Genomic DNA, 19,337 nt, shown 5'->3' with positions numbered 1-19,337 from the left:
CATTTTGACCTTTTTGCACCATGCAGCATCAACTTTTACAGGAAGAACTTTTTTTTAGAAAAAAATGTGTACGTATTAATTGAGAAGTTTCCATATTCTTGCTCTGAGGATTCAGCACTTGATCAGTATTTGTGATAATCAATTCTTGTCTTTTGTTATTTGGATGAAAAAATAAATGTGTTGCTATCAGTTCATGTGTATTGTATGATACAAGTAATATTGGTTAAGTTGTGACATGGTATATTTACTTTGTTTTTTCAGGTTATTATAGAAAAATATTAATCTATTTTCCACTCTACATTTTTTTAAATGGTTTTCAAGACAAATTATTCAATACTGAGGTCATACTTTATATAACCTGATGTAACAAACTGCTCATTTCTGGTTTGTTTTGTTTTCATTTCTTCTTATAAAACCACACAAGCATATTTTAAAAAAAGGTCTAACTAAATGGTGTGATCTAATTCTTTCACTTCTGTATTAAAATGTAAACACATTGTACAAATTCTTAAATATTATAAAAAAGGTAAAATAAAGAGGAAGGGAAGAATATGTAAATTCCAGAAAAAGGGTCAATATTATTTCTGTAGAGACCAAATTCTTTCAGAAAATGAATAATTTCCTCAATAAGAGATAAATTATGAAATTTTGTTACCTGGAATGTCTGTGTATGTATAATAACAATAAGGGGCCTTGCATGATGCATCATCCTTCCAACATAAACCTGGGATCCATTTACCTGAGTAAAAAAAACATTTGAAGCATATTTTCTATGAAAACATCAAGACAGTACAAAGCTAGGTGTTATACATTTTAGGTCTAGTAACATTACCTCCCCTGAAAATACTCATCTGGCATGTTTTGCATCAGTCATACTACTGACAGAAGTAATATGTTATGGAATTTTTGAGATAGGGAGATAAAGAGAATTTTACATGAGTGCTCATTTCAAATAAAATTTATGAAACAAATCTAATAAGTTCTGTCTTTTACTAGCATTGAAATGAAGACCAATGCATGTCTCTGTTTATCACATGTAGCCTTGATAAACACCAATGCATGGTTCCATTACAAGCAGCCTTGAAATGAATAACAATGCATGTTTCTATCTATCACATGTAGCCATGAAATGAACACCAATGCATGTTTCTATCACATGCAGCCTTGAAATGAACATCAATTCATGTTTCTATCACATTTAGCCTTTAAATGAATGCCAATGTATGTTTCTATCACATGTAGCTTTGAAATGAACACCAATGCATGTTTATATCTATCACAAGTAGCCTTGAAATGAACACCAATGAATGTTTTTATTTATCACATGCAGCCTTGAAATTAACACCAATGCATGTTTCTATCACATCTAGCCTTAAAATGAACACCAATGCATGTTTCTATCTATCACATTTAGCCTTGAAATGAACACCAATGCATATTTCTATCTATCACATTTACCCTTGAACTGAACACCAGTGCATGTGTTTATCTATCACATTTAACCTTGAAATGAACACCAATGCATGTTTATCTCACATGTAGCTTTGAAATGAACACAAATGCATGTTTCTATCTAGCACATGCAGCCTAGAAATGAACACCAATGCATGTTTCTATATATCACAGGTAGCCTTGAAATGAACCCCAATGCACGTTTCTATCAGTCATGAAATGAACACCAATGCATATTTCTATCACATTTAGCCTTGAAATGAACACCAATGTATGTTTCTAACTATTACATGTAGCCTTGAAATGAACACCAATGCATGTTTTTATCTATCAGATTTAGCCTTGAAATGAACACCAATGCATGTTTCTATTACATGTAGCCTTGAAATAAATATCAATGCATGTTTCTATATATCGCATGTAGCCTTGAAATGAACACCAATGCATGTTTCTATCACATGTAGCCTTGAAATAAATATCAATGCATTTTTCTATTATATGTAGCCTTGAAATGAACACCAATACATGTTTTTATCTATCAGATTTAGCCTTGAAATGAACACCAATGCATGTTTCTATCACATGTAGCCTTGAAATAAATATCAATGCATGTTTCTATCACATGTAGCCTTAAAATAAATACCAATGCATGTTTCTATGTATCACATGTAGCCTTGAAATGAATACCAATGCATATTTCTATCACATGTAGCCTTGAAATGGATACCAATGCATATTTCTATTACATTTAGCCTTGAAATTAACACCAATGCATGTTTCTATCACAAGTAGTCTTGAAACAAACATCAATGCAAGTTTCTATTACATGTAGCCTTGAAATGAACACCAATGCATATTTTTATCTATCACATGTAGCCTTGAAATGAACACCAATGCATGTTTCTATTACATGTAGCCTTGAAATGAACACCAATGCATATTTCTATCTATCACATGTAGCCTTGAAATGAACACCAATGCATATTTCTATCTATCACATGTAGCCTTGAAATGAACACCAATGCATGTTTCTATTACATGTAGCCTTGAAATGAACACCAATGCATATTTCTATATATTACATGTAGCCTTGAAATGAACACCAATGCATATTTCTATCTATCACATGTAGCCTTGAAATGAACACCAATGCATGTTTCTATCACATGTAGCCTTGAAATGAACACCAGTGTATATTTCTATCTATCACATGTAGCCTTGAAATGAACATCAGTGCATCTTTCTATCACCTGACAAAACCACAGAATAGTCTTATTAAATGACATTGAAATACAGTGTGATGGCTGCATCACTACTCTTTCACCTTATACGACTTGACATTATTTGAGACGCCACAAGGTATTAAAATATGTGCTACGTATAGAAATATTGTGATATGGGCATATTGCTCTAACTGAACAGTCATAAGAAAAATATCAATAATTTAACTTGCAGATTCTTACCAAACAGTGGTATTTTTTTCAAACACAGAGACTATTTAAAACTGATAAATCTCTCTCAACAGCTAAATGGTATTCTGATTGACTTTATCAAGAACAACCTTCAGAATAAACATTTTATTGTTGAGACATCAATCAGTCTAAGGCTATATGGAATAATCTATCAGTATTTATAGGATCCATTTGTCCCATGAATCTGTTATTGGAGGATGATGGAACCCACAAAAATTGGAGTTATATTTCGAAGAAAGTAATTATAACAGCCTTAAAGGATGTTATATGAAATTTATCTATTCTCCTAACAGAATTTGTGATTAAAAACATATATGCCTCCACTGTAGACAAAAGAAACTATGGTCATAGTGTACAAAAACCTGAAAAATCGCTTTAAAAATTATTTAAATGGCACACAAATTTAATATGATCATGATCATATACATATCAAAGCTCATTTGCCTTGGTTTAGCGGTTTCTGTATGGTAGTCCTAAAATGTCAACAAAAATGTCACAGTCTTAAACTTAGAAAAACCTTAACAAATAGTTATATATATGTTATGTCTATTAAATATAGAAATAAACATTACAATCAATGTGTACATGTCTAGGTCCGTGGCTTTTTGAATAATACAGCAATCAAGAATCTGAACAAAAATGTCCTATTTTAACAAGAAAAATAAAATTATTATAAAAATAAGCAAGAAACATTCAAATACTGAGAAAGTCATATCAGGTCATCTACATATAAACAGAAGAATACTACCACACTTTATTGTATATGTCAAACGCTTATTGTGATGAAAAACTTTTGATCAGTAATCATAATAATAATAATAATATCATTATTATTAAAAAGGATGACACAATCAGTTGCATGGAACTATTCCTTCCTGTGGATGGAGTGAACTCCTATAATAAATGTATGGAAGACTTTTTTGTTGTTGCCATAGGGTTTAATGCCATTTTTCAGCACATGATAGGCTATACATGGCGGCCAGTATTAATGGTGGAGGAAGAACATGGGGAAACCTGGGAAAGAACCACTGACCCACAAGAAGCCACTGGTAAGCTTTCTCACATACCCACACTGGCTGAGCCTGACACTCAAACCCATGCAGACAGAGGTGAGATGGCAGTAATCCTTAACGGTGAGTGCTGTAGACCACTCCGCCACTCTGGACCCCATGCATGGAAGAACTAAGGACAGATGGCTGTATTAACAGAACCAAATCAAGAACCTCAAACTGCAAGAAGAGGAGGCAAACAAAAATTTGTTGCACAAATGTATTTTACTCTAAGAAACAAAACTACCATAAAAAGTAACTTCAGAATGTGTAATGAAAATTTAATACAGTTATACATTTTAAATATAATTAATTATGAAATAATTACATCTTTTTACTGGGTATATTTTTGTTAGTTCACTTTATTAGGATATATATTAGAAACACCCAAATTGTCCAAGACAGAATCTGTATGTATTCCAAGGATTATATAATCTGATTCAAAATGAAATTCACTACATGCTTGAGATCTGATTGACACCAGTTTAAGGTCATGATCTGTTGACCTTTAAATCCACCAATCAGATTTCAGCTTTCACATTTTTGACAAAACTACAGTAAAATAAGACAAAACTTCCCCATGAAAAAAACAGTGAATTTACATCACTTACTATATATACTCGTTACTGCAAACTGTACAGACCCAGATATGTCATCGATAATGTGCCACAAATCAAGGTCTATATTGTTTTTACAGTTGGACTCGGCTTATAAGTAAGTATATATGGTGCATAGTGTAGTAACTTGTCATAGCATCTGATATTTGCAACACCATCAATCCTTACATATTATAGGGGCCAAGAGTGACTGAGTGGGCAAAACGCCCCATGTGGCTGAGTGGGTCTAAGGCAATCATCTTTACTGATCATTCACATCTCACCTCTGTCCATGTGGGTTCGTCTCAGCTCAGTCAATCTGGGGGACAGTGAATATATGAGAAAGCTTGTCAGTAGCTTCCTTCCGATGGGTTATTGGTTCTTCCTCATTCAAATACAATGGCCACCATGAAGAGCCTGTCATGTACTGAACTATGGTGTTGAACTCACAAAACAAACAAAAAATGTTAAAATTATTTGTAGTCTTCTTTTTTCAATGAAAACTTCTTTGTAGAAAAATTTTCTCAATGCAAAATTAAAATTATTATTAATATTTTTACTTTTAATATTAATACACCCAAAAATAACAGATAATAATGGCACAAAATGTATAGACATTCCAAGTTACTCTTGGAAGAAGTGAGGGCTTAAACAGATATTTGTCATATTTGTCATACCTTCATCAGCATCTATTTGAGGATCCCCAGCTAATGCTTGCACTGATGGTTGTGAACTCTCTACTTGATGAGGCTTATGTTTGACTGCCAGTAATACTGCCACTAGTATTACCAGGAATAATGCCATTGTTGCAAATACAAGTTTACAACATCTGGAACAAAATCTCCCCTGAAATGATAGAAGAAAAAAAATCAAATTTTTCTTAACCTGAGTCATTTTACATTATGAACTCAATATATATAGTCTTATATAGAGGTATTTTATTCATAATATTACTAATAACTAATATGAAATGGGATGCATTAGTACCAGATTAAGGTTTGGGTGCAGAGGGCATGTGCCCCGCCCTGCCCCCCCCCCCCATCATAGTTGCTCTGGGTAAAAGTTACACAGTTAAAGAAACCATTTATGGGTCTATACCATCTAATATTTTGCCTAATATAGCTATAATAATTACACACATACCAAGGACTGCTTTCATGGTATACTTGCAGATCTATATCTTAAGTGACCCAGGGCCCCCAGAAGCTTTAATCTGCCCCTGGGGTCCATGACCACTCACCTTAGGAAAGGGACTGCCGAATATTGAGGCCCTTTACACTGAGTGAATTATGTACTGATTCTGCTTTCATATAATGTGCTGGCAGATAAATGTGTACACTGTTCTGTACACTTGTATATAAACTTGAAGCACACAGCCTAACATTATACAATGGAAGATAAGCATCCATGATGCTTGGTGTACATTACCGTATTTATACAATGACAAGCCCATACATGATAACAGGACCACTCCCATAGAAGTTTCAGTAATTATAACTAATATGGTAAAACCTTCTCTTGCAAATACCCCTAACTCAAGTCTTCTCTCAAATGCAGTCATGTTTAGTCATTTCCATTTACAGTGGTTTCTCACTATAAATCCACTCAGTATACTGGTACCCATTCTATAACATAGAACAGTCAGGGATCAAATTGACTTGGTTACATTTTTACTTCTCATTTTTGTCTGAATTTATTTCACTTCAATTTAGTTCCTGGTTAATGGGAACTAATTATAATGTACTTTTTCATCATTAAATTCATTATAATGGTGTTGTTGGTCACTATTATATCACATGCCAGTTGGAACATTCCTCAGTACAAGACACACTCACTTATAAGAGGCCATTTAGTGCCTCTTGTGAACAGCAATATAATGAGGGAGCAATATAATGAGGGAACACTTAACTTTAATGTATCCTCTGAATTATACCATGTTCCAATTAAGACCAACTTTACAAAGACCCATGGGTGGTCTTAATTCTGAAGCTTTACTATGTTACCATATACTGATCTTGACCATTCCACCTCTGTCTACATGGGTTTGAGTTTTGGCTCAGCCAATATGGCTATATGAGAAAAGTTGCCAATATCCTCCTGTACATCAGCAGTTCTTACTGGGTTTTCTCAGGTTCTTCCTCCATCAATTAAACTGGCCATCACATAGGCCCATCTTGCACTGAGAAATGGCATTAAAACCAAAACAACAACAACTATGCTCCTGCATTTACCTGTATTTAAATATATTTTCAGCATTACCATATTAAAAAGTACAACTTTGGCATGAAAGAAATTACTGCACTCCCTCTCAATGAAGTCCTTCATTATAACTCAATTGCTGTTATAAGGCAAGCATGGTCATGCATTCCATTTCATTAAGTGCTAGTAAAATTATATGCATAATGTACTTCATTAAAAGGCAATCTCACTATAAGGCAGTATACTCAATGGCTCCCATGGAGAGAATTAAAATGAGGGAATACTATGTCATGTACTTCATTATAAGACAATCTCACTATAAGACAGTATACTATATGGCTTCTATGGGCAGCATTAAAATGAGGGAATACTGTATCACATACTTCATTATAAGGCAATTTCACTATAAGACTACACCTCCATGCTGGTTTCCCAACTACAGCTTTAAGGATACAACTGTGATCCATATCACTGGGTGCTCTAGCAATGTGGCAAAGGAACTGCATGTGTCTAATACTGCATGATATTTGTGGCCAGCAGTTGCTTCAATCTGCCTCTGATCTCTAATCATGTGCTATGTTGTGTGCATGTAATATGGGGGATACTGCAGAGGCGGCACTGAATAAAGGCTTTAAGCTTTTTTGTCATTGCTGATGTAAGCATCCATGTTTCCACACTGTAGAGCAAGAATGATTATATGTATGCAGCCAGATCTTCATAACCAGGCTGATTTTGAAGTGCCAAACATAGCTATCCATCGGTTTTCATGCAGCCATGAGTCATTTCAATATGGATACCTGATTTCTGGCTTGCTGCTTCCAAGCTCTTGAGTGAGTAGCCTGGAAATAGGTAAAGTAGTCCATATCCTCAAAATCATGCTTGTTGTGGGGTTTTTTGCCGATGTGATGGCTTGTGGTTGGTACTTTTGATTTTGGTCTTGGCCCAGCTGATCTCAAGGCCAAATGCTTTTGCTTCCTCCTGCATTATGTCCAGGCCAAGTAGTAAGATCTGTTGCAACTCAAAACAGTGGAGCAGCATAGTCAGCACAATCAAGGTCGATACAAATTTTGTCACCTATGACTGCAATGATGTTCCCAATTCCCTGTCATTCTTTCTACCATACAATCCACTGGAAGCTTAAAAAATGCTCAGGGTGATGGTGAATCCATGTTGAATCCTACTGCTGATATGAAACCACTGTAAACATTTTCCATAGACTTGAAAGCAGCTGATGATGACAGTATAAAGAATTTTAATTTGGCAAAGATCAGCTGACTAAGGCAATGCAGCATTATGGTCAGCATGAGCTTTCCGTAGTGGTTGATTGAATTTCCTTCAGGTTTGTAACAATGTCTTGAGAATTTCCTTCAGGTTTGTAACAATGTCTTGAGAATTTCCTTCAGGTTTGTAACAATGTCTTGAGAATTTCCTTCAGGTTTGTAACAATGTCTTGAGAATGCAGATGCAGTCATTGGTTTGCTCTTTCTGGTGTAAAGCCACTCTATTGTTTCCTGTGCAATTCCAGTAAATGGTCTTTCACTCTGATTAGTAGGATATTGGTGAAGTTCTTTTACAATACAGATGGCAGCATTTAAAAAATTTCCAAGCATGAGGAATGTTACCCATCTCTCACATAGGACGAACTGCAGCCCATGTTTCTGGATTTCAGCAATTTACCAGTGATGTCGCAGGTCCCAGCTGTCTTCTCATTTTCAATTTCTTAGGTGATGTAATTTCCTTTACCTGACATGGATGGCCCAACATTAAAGCTCTGTGCTTCATGCACTAGACTGGCAGTCAAATGTGGTGCTCTTTCTCCATCATTCTAGCATTTGCTTGCTGTCACATAAAATCTTACCTGCTGAATCTTCAACTGGGCTTACTAGATGATGATCCAGAAAACAGCCAGCCCAATTCCCTGAAATTATCAAATGCAGGGATGCTTTGGACACTAGCTAAGGCCTCTTGTGCCTCTGTTGCCTTGCCATCAGCTCAATATTGCTTATCCATTGCTGTTTCTTTTGGAGTTTGCCATTATTGTGATCGACTGTGAAATCACCTTGAAATCTGGTAGTAATATGACCATGGCACATATTCCAATAGGAGTAATATGACCATGGCACATATTCTGATAGGAGCAATCTGACCATGGCACATATTCCGACAGGAGTACATGTAATATGACCATGGCACATATTCTGATATGAGCAATATGACCGTGGCACATATTCCAGTAGGAGTAATATGACCATGGCACATATTCTGTTTGGAGTAATATGACCACTGCATATATTCTGAGACAAGTTTGACTAATTTGATGATTTAAAAAAACTTATATATACTCAGGAAACACGGAAATGGCATTGCTCTTTCCAAATTATAAACCTATGAAACTGGTAAAGTTAATACAAAATAACAACCATAAAAAGACCGCTCCGGTGGCCTAGTGGTTAGAGCGTCTGTCTCGGAAGTAGGAGGTCATGGGTTCAATCCCCAGCCAAGTCATACCGAAGACTTACAAAAATGGTACTAACAGCTGCCTCGCTTAGCGCTCAGCATTAAGAGGTTAGTGTTAGGTTTGGTTGACCTGGTGTCAGGATAATGTAACTGGGTGGGACATCATGCTACCTGTCTTTGGCATGATGCCCCAGTGCTAGACATCACTCTAAGCTATATGACTGAAAAATTGTTAAAGCTAGATTAAAAATCATAATCACACACACACACAACCATAAAAAGGTTTTCTCAGTGCCCTTAATATATCTATAAAGGAGCTATACAAATAAAATGAAACCTACCTTTTCCCAACTCAGTCTGGGCTGTGACTTTCCTGGCTGCTGTTTATTATTGCAGACCGGGTCTTCGGATGGTGCTTTACTGTATTCATACTGAAAAATGGTAATTTTGAGAGAAAACAATAATAATCAATAATCCAGGCAAACCTTAAGCTTTGCTTCTTAAAAAATACTGAATTAATTAAAATCTAATATAATTTATTTTGGATAAATAATTTTGTTTTCTTCTCAAGCGACTTACTCAAAGTGTCATTGGAACTCGTGCTGGTGAGTTGTTGTGAGATTGAACAAAATTTGAGAATTGAGTCAGAAATTAGATCCATTATACAGCGTATGCACTTCTGAAATATTCAGTTTGAGTCACATTTCTAATCTGTGCATGACTGACTGCCCATCTGATATCAAGTAAATCATTTTGTTATACAGATTTTCCAGTGTTCTCTACCACAAATATAAAAATATCATCTTCACAATACGTTCTCAAATTGCTGTTATTTTACGCTGATTTCAATAGTTTATCCAATGATAAACTGATGTCTGACATTAAGTTTTTGTTTTCAATTTAACTTGAATAATATTCTGTAATATTTTTACTTCTAACACATTATTTGGTATTTTTCAGTTTCATTTTCCTTGTAGAAAGAGGGAGCCATATAAGATGTGTTTATTGTGGCAAGTCAGTCATATAACTGCTGTGAGATTACTTATTGTTTACTGAAATATTCTTTGCCAATCATCTTATTTTAAGATATTTCATGTTAAGACGGGGCCAAGGAATTATTCAAGAGAACTAAATGTACAATACATATTTTCTATGAAAAACTAACATTATAATCTAGTCCAAAATGTCTTGCAGCCCAGCTTCTGGGCATATCAGTTTGTTCATATGAGCTGTAGAATTTAGTCTGATTCAGTATTGTACAGCACAGTTTACACTACTGGTATTACAATAACAGAGTTTAGTCTGACTCATTACTGTACAGCACAGTATACACTACTGGTATTACAACAACTGAGTTTAGTGTGTGTGTGTGTGTGTGTGTGTGTGCACATGTGTGTGTGCATGCTTGTGTGTGTGTGTGTAATTTGGATTTTTGATGTAGCTTTAACAATTTTTCAGTGATATCGCTACGATGTCTGCAATGTGGCAGTTTATAGTGATGTCTAGCACTGGACCATCATGCCGCAGACATGCAGCATGATGTTCCACCCTGTCACATTATCCTGACACCAGGCCGACCAGTCCTAACACTAATGTCTTAATGCTGAGCGCCAAGCGAGGCAGCTGTTAGTACAATTTCTGTACGTTTTTGGTATGACTCGGCTGGGGATCGAACCTATGCCTTCCCGCATCCGAGGCAGACACTCTAACCACTAGGCCACTGGAGTGGTGCAATAGAGTTTAGACTGACTCAGTACTGTACAGTACAGTATACCCCACTGGTATTAGAGTCATAGAGTTTAGTTTGACTCAGTACTGTACACCACAGTATACACTACTAGTATTACAGTTACAGAGTTCAGTCTGACTCAGTACTGTACAGTACAGTATACATTACTGATATTACAGCCAAAGAGTTTAGTCTAACTCAGTACTGTACAGTATAGTATACACTACTGGTATTACAGTCATAGAGGTTAATATGACTTAGCAGTGTACAGCACAAAATACACTACTAGTATTACAGCCATAGTTTATTCTGACTCAGTACTGTACAGTACAGTAACAATTACTGATATTACAGACATAGAGTTTAAAAAATCCTGGTATTACAGATATAGAGTTTAATCTGACTTAGTAGTATACAGTACAGTATACACTACAGGTATTACAGCCATACAGTTTCGTTGGACTCAGTACAGTACAGTACAGTACAGTATAAACTACAGGTATTAAAGCCATAGAGTTTAGTCTGAAGTAGTATTATACAGTACAGTATACACTATTGGTATTACAGCCATACAGTTTAGTCTGACTTAGTACTGTACAGCACAGTATACACTACTGGTATTACAGCTCATCATCCAATCTAATTTGCATTTTTGTCTCCTGCATTGCTGAAATATAGTCTTCACAAACAGACTGACAAACAGACAGACTGATACAAATTGAGAGACAGGAGTACTGAAAGGTACTTACATGTATAAAGGCAGACACTGAGAGATATATATTACAAACCTTAACACTCTTGTTTTTTAGTCACCACAGGGCTCTATTAAATAAAGATGAGTTAAATTAAAGACGTGCAATTTCAACTGAAGTGACACTTGTTTACACAGAACTGTTACTGCAGTATTTACTTAAGCCTTATTTTCAGGTCGGCTTAGTTACTGCAAACATGTGAATCCAATTCAGAACAATTATCTTTGAATCTGCTGATACAAGAATAGACATTAAATGCTTTTGAATGGTTAAAGTAAACCTTACTCTAACTTCTAGCATTTAACACTGACTCAGTGAAATATTCTTTATTCATGTATACACCTCACGGGTGATCTTTAAACTATAAAAAGGGGTGTGAGGCACCATATTCAATCAGGGCTGAGGAGTCAAGATATGCCTGAGACAGGCTTGAGTTTCTTTTTGTTGGATAGGGTTCCTTTTCATCATCATCATCAGTCTCATCACCTAGTGTGGTCGTTGAGGCACTGTGCTGCTGAACATCTGACCAGTTCCCTCCACTTGTCTCAATCATGTGCCAATGCCTGTGTCTCTGCAAAACTTTTCCTGGTCCATTCTGTGATGTTGTCAGTCCACTTTTTTCTCTGTCTACCTCTCCTTCTGCCACCCTGGACGCTGCCCTGCAGGACTGTTGTGGATAGACTGTTGACTCTGGTTACATGGCCATACCATTTCAGCTTTCTCTTTCTGACAGTGGTGAGAAGGTCCTCATATTGGCCTACTTCGCGCCTGATGGTGTTACACACTTCTTCATTTGTGATGTGGTCCATGTAAGAGATACCAAGGATGGTTCTGTAGCATCTCATTTCAAGTGACCGGATTCTTCGTTGTAATTCTGCTGTCAGGGTCCATGCCTCACATGAGTACAAAAAGACTGAGATGTTCCTTTTTTGTGTCTCATTTGCACAACAAAAGACCCTCAAATAAACCGATGTTTCTCTGATAAAAAATATCCAGGAATTCAAGACAACCCCTTTTCTTTTCTCATTGTCAATAAGGTTTTCACATTATCTATTGTGGTGGCCATAATAAATTCAAGACCAGCACTATTTTCTTTTAGGACCAACAAGATATCATAAGAAGTCTATTATTGCCATCCATTCAGGAGGAGTAGGGTAAAAATATTTTTTAAGACAGACATCATTGTATGTCCAAGTTGTATTGTTTCATTAAAAAACCAACCAGATATGAGAAGTCTTCTGTAGAAAGATCCATGTTAAGGAGACTTTCTAGTCAGGAGGAGTAGCAATAAAATGATTTTCAAGAGGCAGAACATCGCAGCTCTAACGAAATTGGATCAGAACCATTTCCTTGTAGGACCAGCAAGACACTTTTAATTTTACAAATGAAAACACCACAGTTGATATGACCATCCATACAGGAGGGGTAGCAATAACAAGATTTTTCAAGATGGTCACTGTAACAGTCATATTTGATTTCTGAGTGGGACCATTTTCACTTATGACATCATCCCTCTGACTTGACTGAGTCAAATAATAGGCTACAGTACAAGTAGGACCATCCCTCTCACTAGAGTAGACTGAATCAAATCATACACTACAAGTAGGTCCATCTCTTAGACTAGACTGAGGCAAATCATACACTACACATAGGTCCATCTCTCAGATCAGACTGAGGCAAATCACAAACTACAAGTAGGTCCATCTCTCAGATCAGACTGAGGCAAATCATACACTACACATAGGTCCATCTCTCAGATCAGACTGAGTCAAATCATACACTACAAGTAGGTCCATCTCTCAGATCAGACTGAATCAAATTATACACTACAAGTAGGTCCATCTCTTAGACTAGACTGAGGCAAATCATACACTACACATAGGTCCATCTCTCAGATCAGACTGAGGCAAATCACAAACTACAAGTAGGTCCATCTCTCAGATCAGACTGAGGCAAATCATACACTACACATAGGTCCATCTCTCAGATCAGAATGAGGCAAATCACAAACTACAAGTAGGTCCATCTCTCAGATCAGACTGAGCCAAATCATACACTACAAGTAGGTCCATCTCTCAGACTAGACTGAGTCAAATCATACACTACAAGTAGGTCCATCTCTTAGACTAGACTAAGTCAAATCATAAACTACAAGTAGGTCCATCTCTTAGACTAGACTGAGTCAAATCATAAACTACAAGTAGGTCCATCTCTTAGACTAGACTGAGTCAAATCATACACTACAAGTAGGTCCATCTCTTAGACTAGACTGAGTCAAATCATACACTACAAGTAGGTCCATCTCTTAGACTAGACTGAGTCAAATCATAAACTACAAGTAGGTCCATCTCTCAAACTAGACCGAGTCAAATCATACACTACAAGTAGGTCCATCTCTCAAACTAGACTGAGTCAAATCATACACTACAAGTAGGTCCATCCTCTGACCAGACTGGGTAAAGCTTAACTGTGCTGTGAGTAGCACTGTTCTTAAGCAATGCAGGTTGTACAATGAAATCACATTCAATTTCCAGCATCTGATTTGTGTTACAGTCTAACAAGTCCATTTAAATCTGTAATCATGCAATCAGTCTGAAAGGGTTTCTAAATTTCCTATCTAAGTTTCTGATTGTTTAATTCTTTATTAATTTTTCTGTATCGAAAGGAAAGTCATGACAGTCATGCAATTATTATTTTCTTCAGGATAATGATAACTTGTACAGTATTAAATTCCAAGAAATTTTATTTAAAAAATACTAATACCTAGTATTTACTATTTTTTTTACAGTATTTCCTGACTTGTAACTATAGTTGTACAAAAAGCATAAAAGGTAGTAAAAGGTGTATCATGACATTTTTTAGAATAATATTTATTTCTTGTATTGAAACTACAGCTACATTCTAGAGTTGTTTAGGATTAATCCGAGATCTTGAACCTTAAGCCTCAAGTTACACAGAACATAAACCTGCATTTGACCTAGTTGTGAATGTTTTGGGAATTTAATTCCTTGAATGTTGTTGAAGATGAATTCCTTTTTTGTCTTCTTCTAAATGTGTGAAAATTATATACAAATGTCTAACATATTTACACACTGGTAATGGTTTGGTTTATTGGGGTTTTAATGTCATTTTCAGCACGTGATAGGCTATACATGGCATCAAGTGTGTGTTTGTGTGTGTGTGAGATCTGGATTTGAAACATAACTTTAACATATTTCCAGTCATATCGATATGGGGAGTTTTACATCCAGGTACTTTGAAATGGGTCCTCATTTGGCTCGGGAGAAAACTTGCCGTTATCCTGCATGTCATCATCAAGTTTAGGACTTTGCAGTACTGACTGTATTGTACAGTTCATATAATGTTGTAAAGGTATTGTTGAGGTTATTGTTCAAAATATTTCAATACGTTCATGGTCACTAGCTCTAAGTTAAACTTTCTGTAAAAAAAAACATTGTGTTTATACTGTTAAAAAATATGGTGTTTATACTGGTAAAAACATGGTATTTATACTGGTAAAAAACAAAGTGTTTATACTGGTAAAAAAACATTGTGTTTATACTGATTAAAAAAACATTGTTTATACTGGTTAAAAAACATGGCATTTATACTGGTTAAAAATCATGGTGTTTATACTGGTTAAAAAACATGGTGTTTATACTGGTAAAAAAACATGGTGTTTATATTTGTAAAAAAACATGGTGTTTATACTAGTAAAAAACATGGTGTTTATACTGGTAAAAAACAGTGTCTATACTGGCAAAAAAAACATTTAATATTCTAGCTCTAAGTTAAACTTTCTGTAAAAAAAAACATGGTGTTTATACTGGTAAAAACATGGTGTTTATACTGGTAGAAATCATGGTGTTTATACTGGTAAAAACATGGTGTTTATACTGGTTAAAAAACATGGTGTTTATACTGGTAAAAAAACATGGTGTTTATATTTGTAAAAAAAAACTAGGTGTTTATACTGGTAAAAAAACAGTGTTTATACTGGTAAAAAAACAGTGTTTATACTGGTAAAAAAACATGGTGTTTATACTGCTAAAAATCAGTGTTTATACTGGTAAAAAAAAACATTTAATATTCTGTCGACGGATGGCTCAGGATTTTCCATTTAGCCAGGATATTTTTTTGTCCACATCAAAATAATTTTGTTACAATTTAATTATTAGACATAAAAAGTTCTTTCGTAAAAAAAAGTGGGAGCAAGACCATTTTTTCAACCTATACAGGTTCAGATATTGTTTTTCTTATAAATCTCAGGCTACTCCTACAAAAATTTAAATCATTTGTCCCTAAGAGAGACAAGAAACACAAGCTGTTGGCATCACACACAAAATTTCTTATTTAAGTAAATTTAGAATATCACAAAAACGATGGGGAAGAGTACTGAATACATGGATACTTCTTTGTGCTAAATGGTTTCTGTCTAATCTGTTCAGATGAAAAATATTTTCAATCTTCAAAAATATTATATTATGTCTTATCATTGCTGAATATAATGATTATTCTAAAGAGTAAGGAAATCACTACATCATGAAATATATCTGCACAAGTTTTCTTTCCTTCCAAACAGAAAATTGTGCAGAGTACATGCAGCCTAACACTTGTTACACAAATGCGTTTTTTGTATGCTGTGCATTATGCAGCAGGTTTATGGGGTTTACCCTAGGGTCATATCCTGGAAACTATCAAGACATGAAGAGACAAAACACATAAGAGTCACGTTCTGCAACATTGGCTTCCAGGTCTGGACACTCCTCTGATGCCATAACTTGGAAGCATCAAGGTATGCAATTGTTGAAAATAACTAATGAGTGGGAGTAAGCATTGTGTACCTTTGTCTGACCCCAAATTCATTCCAGCTTTATTTTGTTGCTGTTGTAGAGTTTAACGCCATTTTTAAGCACAAGATAAGCTATACATGGCAGCCAGTATAATTGGTGGAGGAAGAATCCTGGAAAACCCCAGGAAGAACCACTGACCCACAAGAAGCTACTGGCAGGCTTTCTCACATACCTATGTCAGCCGAGCCTGAGACTCGAACTCACGCAGAGGTGAGATGGCAGTGATCCATAACGGTGAGTGCTTTAGACCACTCAAGGCCCCTCTAGCTTTATGTAATTTGTTCTCTGTATATACTTTCATTGCAAACAATATTTTGACAATGGGTTTATTTTTTATTTAAATTTTTTTTTATAACATGTTTAAGAAAACACTTAAAAATGTAGGTTTGATTATTTAATCAGGGTCATAATTATTTGGACATTGTCAGTAATATGGATATAATTTTCATCATTGTCAGCAATATGGATATAATTATTTTCATTATTGTCAGCAATATGGATATAATTATTTTCAACATTATCAGAAATATGGATATAATTACTTTCATCATTGTCAGCAATATGGATATAATTATTTTCAACATTGTCAGCAATATGGATATAATTACTTTCATCATTGTCAGCAATATGGATATAATTACTTTCATCACTGTCAGCAATATGGATATAATTATTTTCAATATTGTCAGCAATATGGATATAATTATTTTCAACATTATGAGAAATATGGATATAATTACTTTCATCATTGTCAGCAATATGGATATAATTATTTTCAATATTGTCAGCATTATGGATATAATTATTTTCAATATTGTCAGCAATATGGATACCCATAACTCAAGGCTTCTAGCCTGTAACTGATTTTTCAAACATCATTAAGAACCTTTATTTGTCCTGAAAATAAATATGAAAGTCATTTCATAACATTATTAATTTCTCTTTTTTTAGGTCTCTATTGTATAGCACATTCACCCATGTTAGTGGTTGGGGTGGTGGGTGGGTGGGGTGTTAACATCATTTGATAGCAAATCCTGCTCTGCTGTCTGTATTGGGAAATGCTAGAAATTGACAAATAGTGTCTTAACAGAATTCATTTTGTCATGGTTCTTGTATGTGGAATATAAAAATGTTGGGTCAATCTATACTTCATACGTGATATTTACATTTTTTTCTTTGAGCAGAAAGTTTTTAATCAGACTATAATATATGCATTTAAATGAAACACACAAACATAATTCATTCAGAAGGAATTGTACATTATTATGTACCAATTCTTGACCGCTCCGGTGACCTAGTGGTTAGAGCGACCGACTCGGAACCAGTAGGTCACGGGTTCGAACCCCGGCCGAGTCTTATACAAAGACTTACACATAATGGTACAGACAGCTGCCTCGCTAGGAGCTCAGCATTAAAAGGTTAGTGTTAAGACTGGTCGGCTTGGTGTCAGGATAATGTGAGTAGGTGGAACATCATGCTAAATGTCTGCAGCATGATGCCCCAACATCACTATAAACTGACACACTGCAGATATCGTAGCGACATGACTGAAAAATTGTTAAAGCTACGTTAAAAATCCACATCACACACACACACACACACACACACACACACAAATTCTTGAGACACTGCTGCTCTAACACGATTTCGAAGTGAAGCCCTGAGATACGCGGTAAACATTAGCAGCAAATATAATGTGGCCTACCTTTGTCGCACTGCTGCTTTCCATTGATGCGCAGTCACATAGCCACACTGAGGTTCACGGCACGTCATATTCTAAATATAGGACTGGAATTTCCATTCATTTTCGATATAGAATTTTGTTGTGGGTTAAACACTATTTTACTGCGCATGCTATTCTACACGTGGCGGCACATTTAACTCGTGGAGGAAGAACTCGGGGAAAACCCCGATAAAACCCCCGATAAAAACCACTGACTCACAGGAAGTTGCTGACTAGCTTCCTCATACCCACATTGGACCAGCCCAAGAACTGAACCCACGCTGACTGAGGTTGTTGTTGTTATAGGGGTTTAACGCCATTTTTTTTAGCACAAGATAGGCTATACATAGCGGCAATTATTAATGGTGGAGGAAGAACCCAGAAAATAACCACCGACCCACGAGAAGCTACCCACAAGATTTCTCACATACCCACATTAGCCGAGCCCGAGACACGAACCCGGACAGAAGCGAGATATGGCAGTAATCGGTAAACGCGAGCGCTCCAGACAACTCCCCACCCACGGCCCCGATAATAAAAAAATGTAAGACAAAGGTTATTTTCAAAGAAGGTTTTGTCTTTGTTTCGTAGATTTAAGACCATATGTTCATCACATGACTGTCAGTATATTATGGTGTAGGAAAAACCACCGACCCATATGAATCTGCTGGCAAACTATCTCACATACCATGTTGGCCGAACTGAAATTCGAACCAAGGTGGACAGATGTGAGATGTGAGTGACCTGTACAGGCCAACCCTCAAGGCAATTCGGCCACTCACAGCTCCTTTCTGAAAGAAGGATGATGATGATGATGATGTTGAAAACAAGAACGAACGTTAAGAATGTGCGGCCTGAAATTCGATTGCTTCTCTTGTAAGCAAAGAACACAAGCATCGATATGGATTCTGGGGAATTCAAACTGTTTGGTAGCAGTTCGTATGATTGTAATTGATAATACTACAAAGATACAAACAGATAAGGGGACGTCCATTAATTATGTCAACAATTTTTTGGCAATTTTTACTCACACCCCTTGTCAACAACTGTCAAAC

At 35.8% G+C, this 19,337-nt stretch overlaps 1 protein-coding gene across 6 annotated transcripts in view; it reads right to left on the bottom strand.

Moving 5' to 3' along the window:
* Positions 1 to 19,337, bottom strand: part of LOC149806924 (uncharacterized) — a 174,502-nt gene that overhangs the window by 111,005 nt on the left and 44,160 nt on the right. For 5 of the 6 annotated variants that reach the window (XM_089959761.1, XM_089959754.1, XM_089959737.1 and 2 more), the window contains 3 exons: positions 9,567 to 9,656; positions 5,247 to 5,415; positions 656 to 739 (listed from right to left, as the gene is read on the bottom strand). In XM_089959761.1, coding sequence (XP_089815887.1) covers positions 656 to 739; positions 5,247 to 5,415; positions 9,567 to 9,656 — 343 coding nt within the window. Of the gene's footprint in view, positions 1 to 655; positions 740 to 5,246; positions 5,416 to 9,566; positions 9,657 to 18,264; positions 18,679 to 19,337 lie in introns of those variants that run through there. The other variant, XM_089959770.1, reaches the window with a different exon arrangement.

Source organism: Sinohyriopsis cumingii, chromosome 1 (genome assembly GCF_028554795.1).
Source record: "Sinohyriopsis cumingii isolate HCF-2022 chromosome 1, ASM2855479v2, whole genome shotgun sequence".
Taxonomy (NCBI): domain Eukaryota; kingdom Metazoa; phylum Mollusca; class Bivalvia; order Unionida; family Unionidae; genus Sinohyriopsis; species Sinohyriopsis cumingii.
Note: the sequence above shows the minus strand (reverse complement) of the source record. Positions and strands in the feature narration are given on the sequence as shown.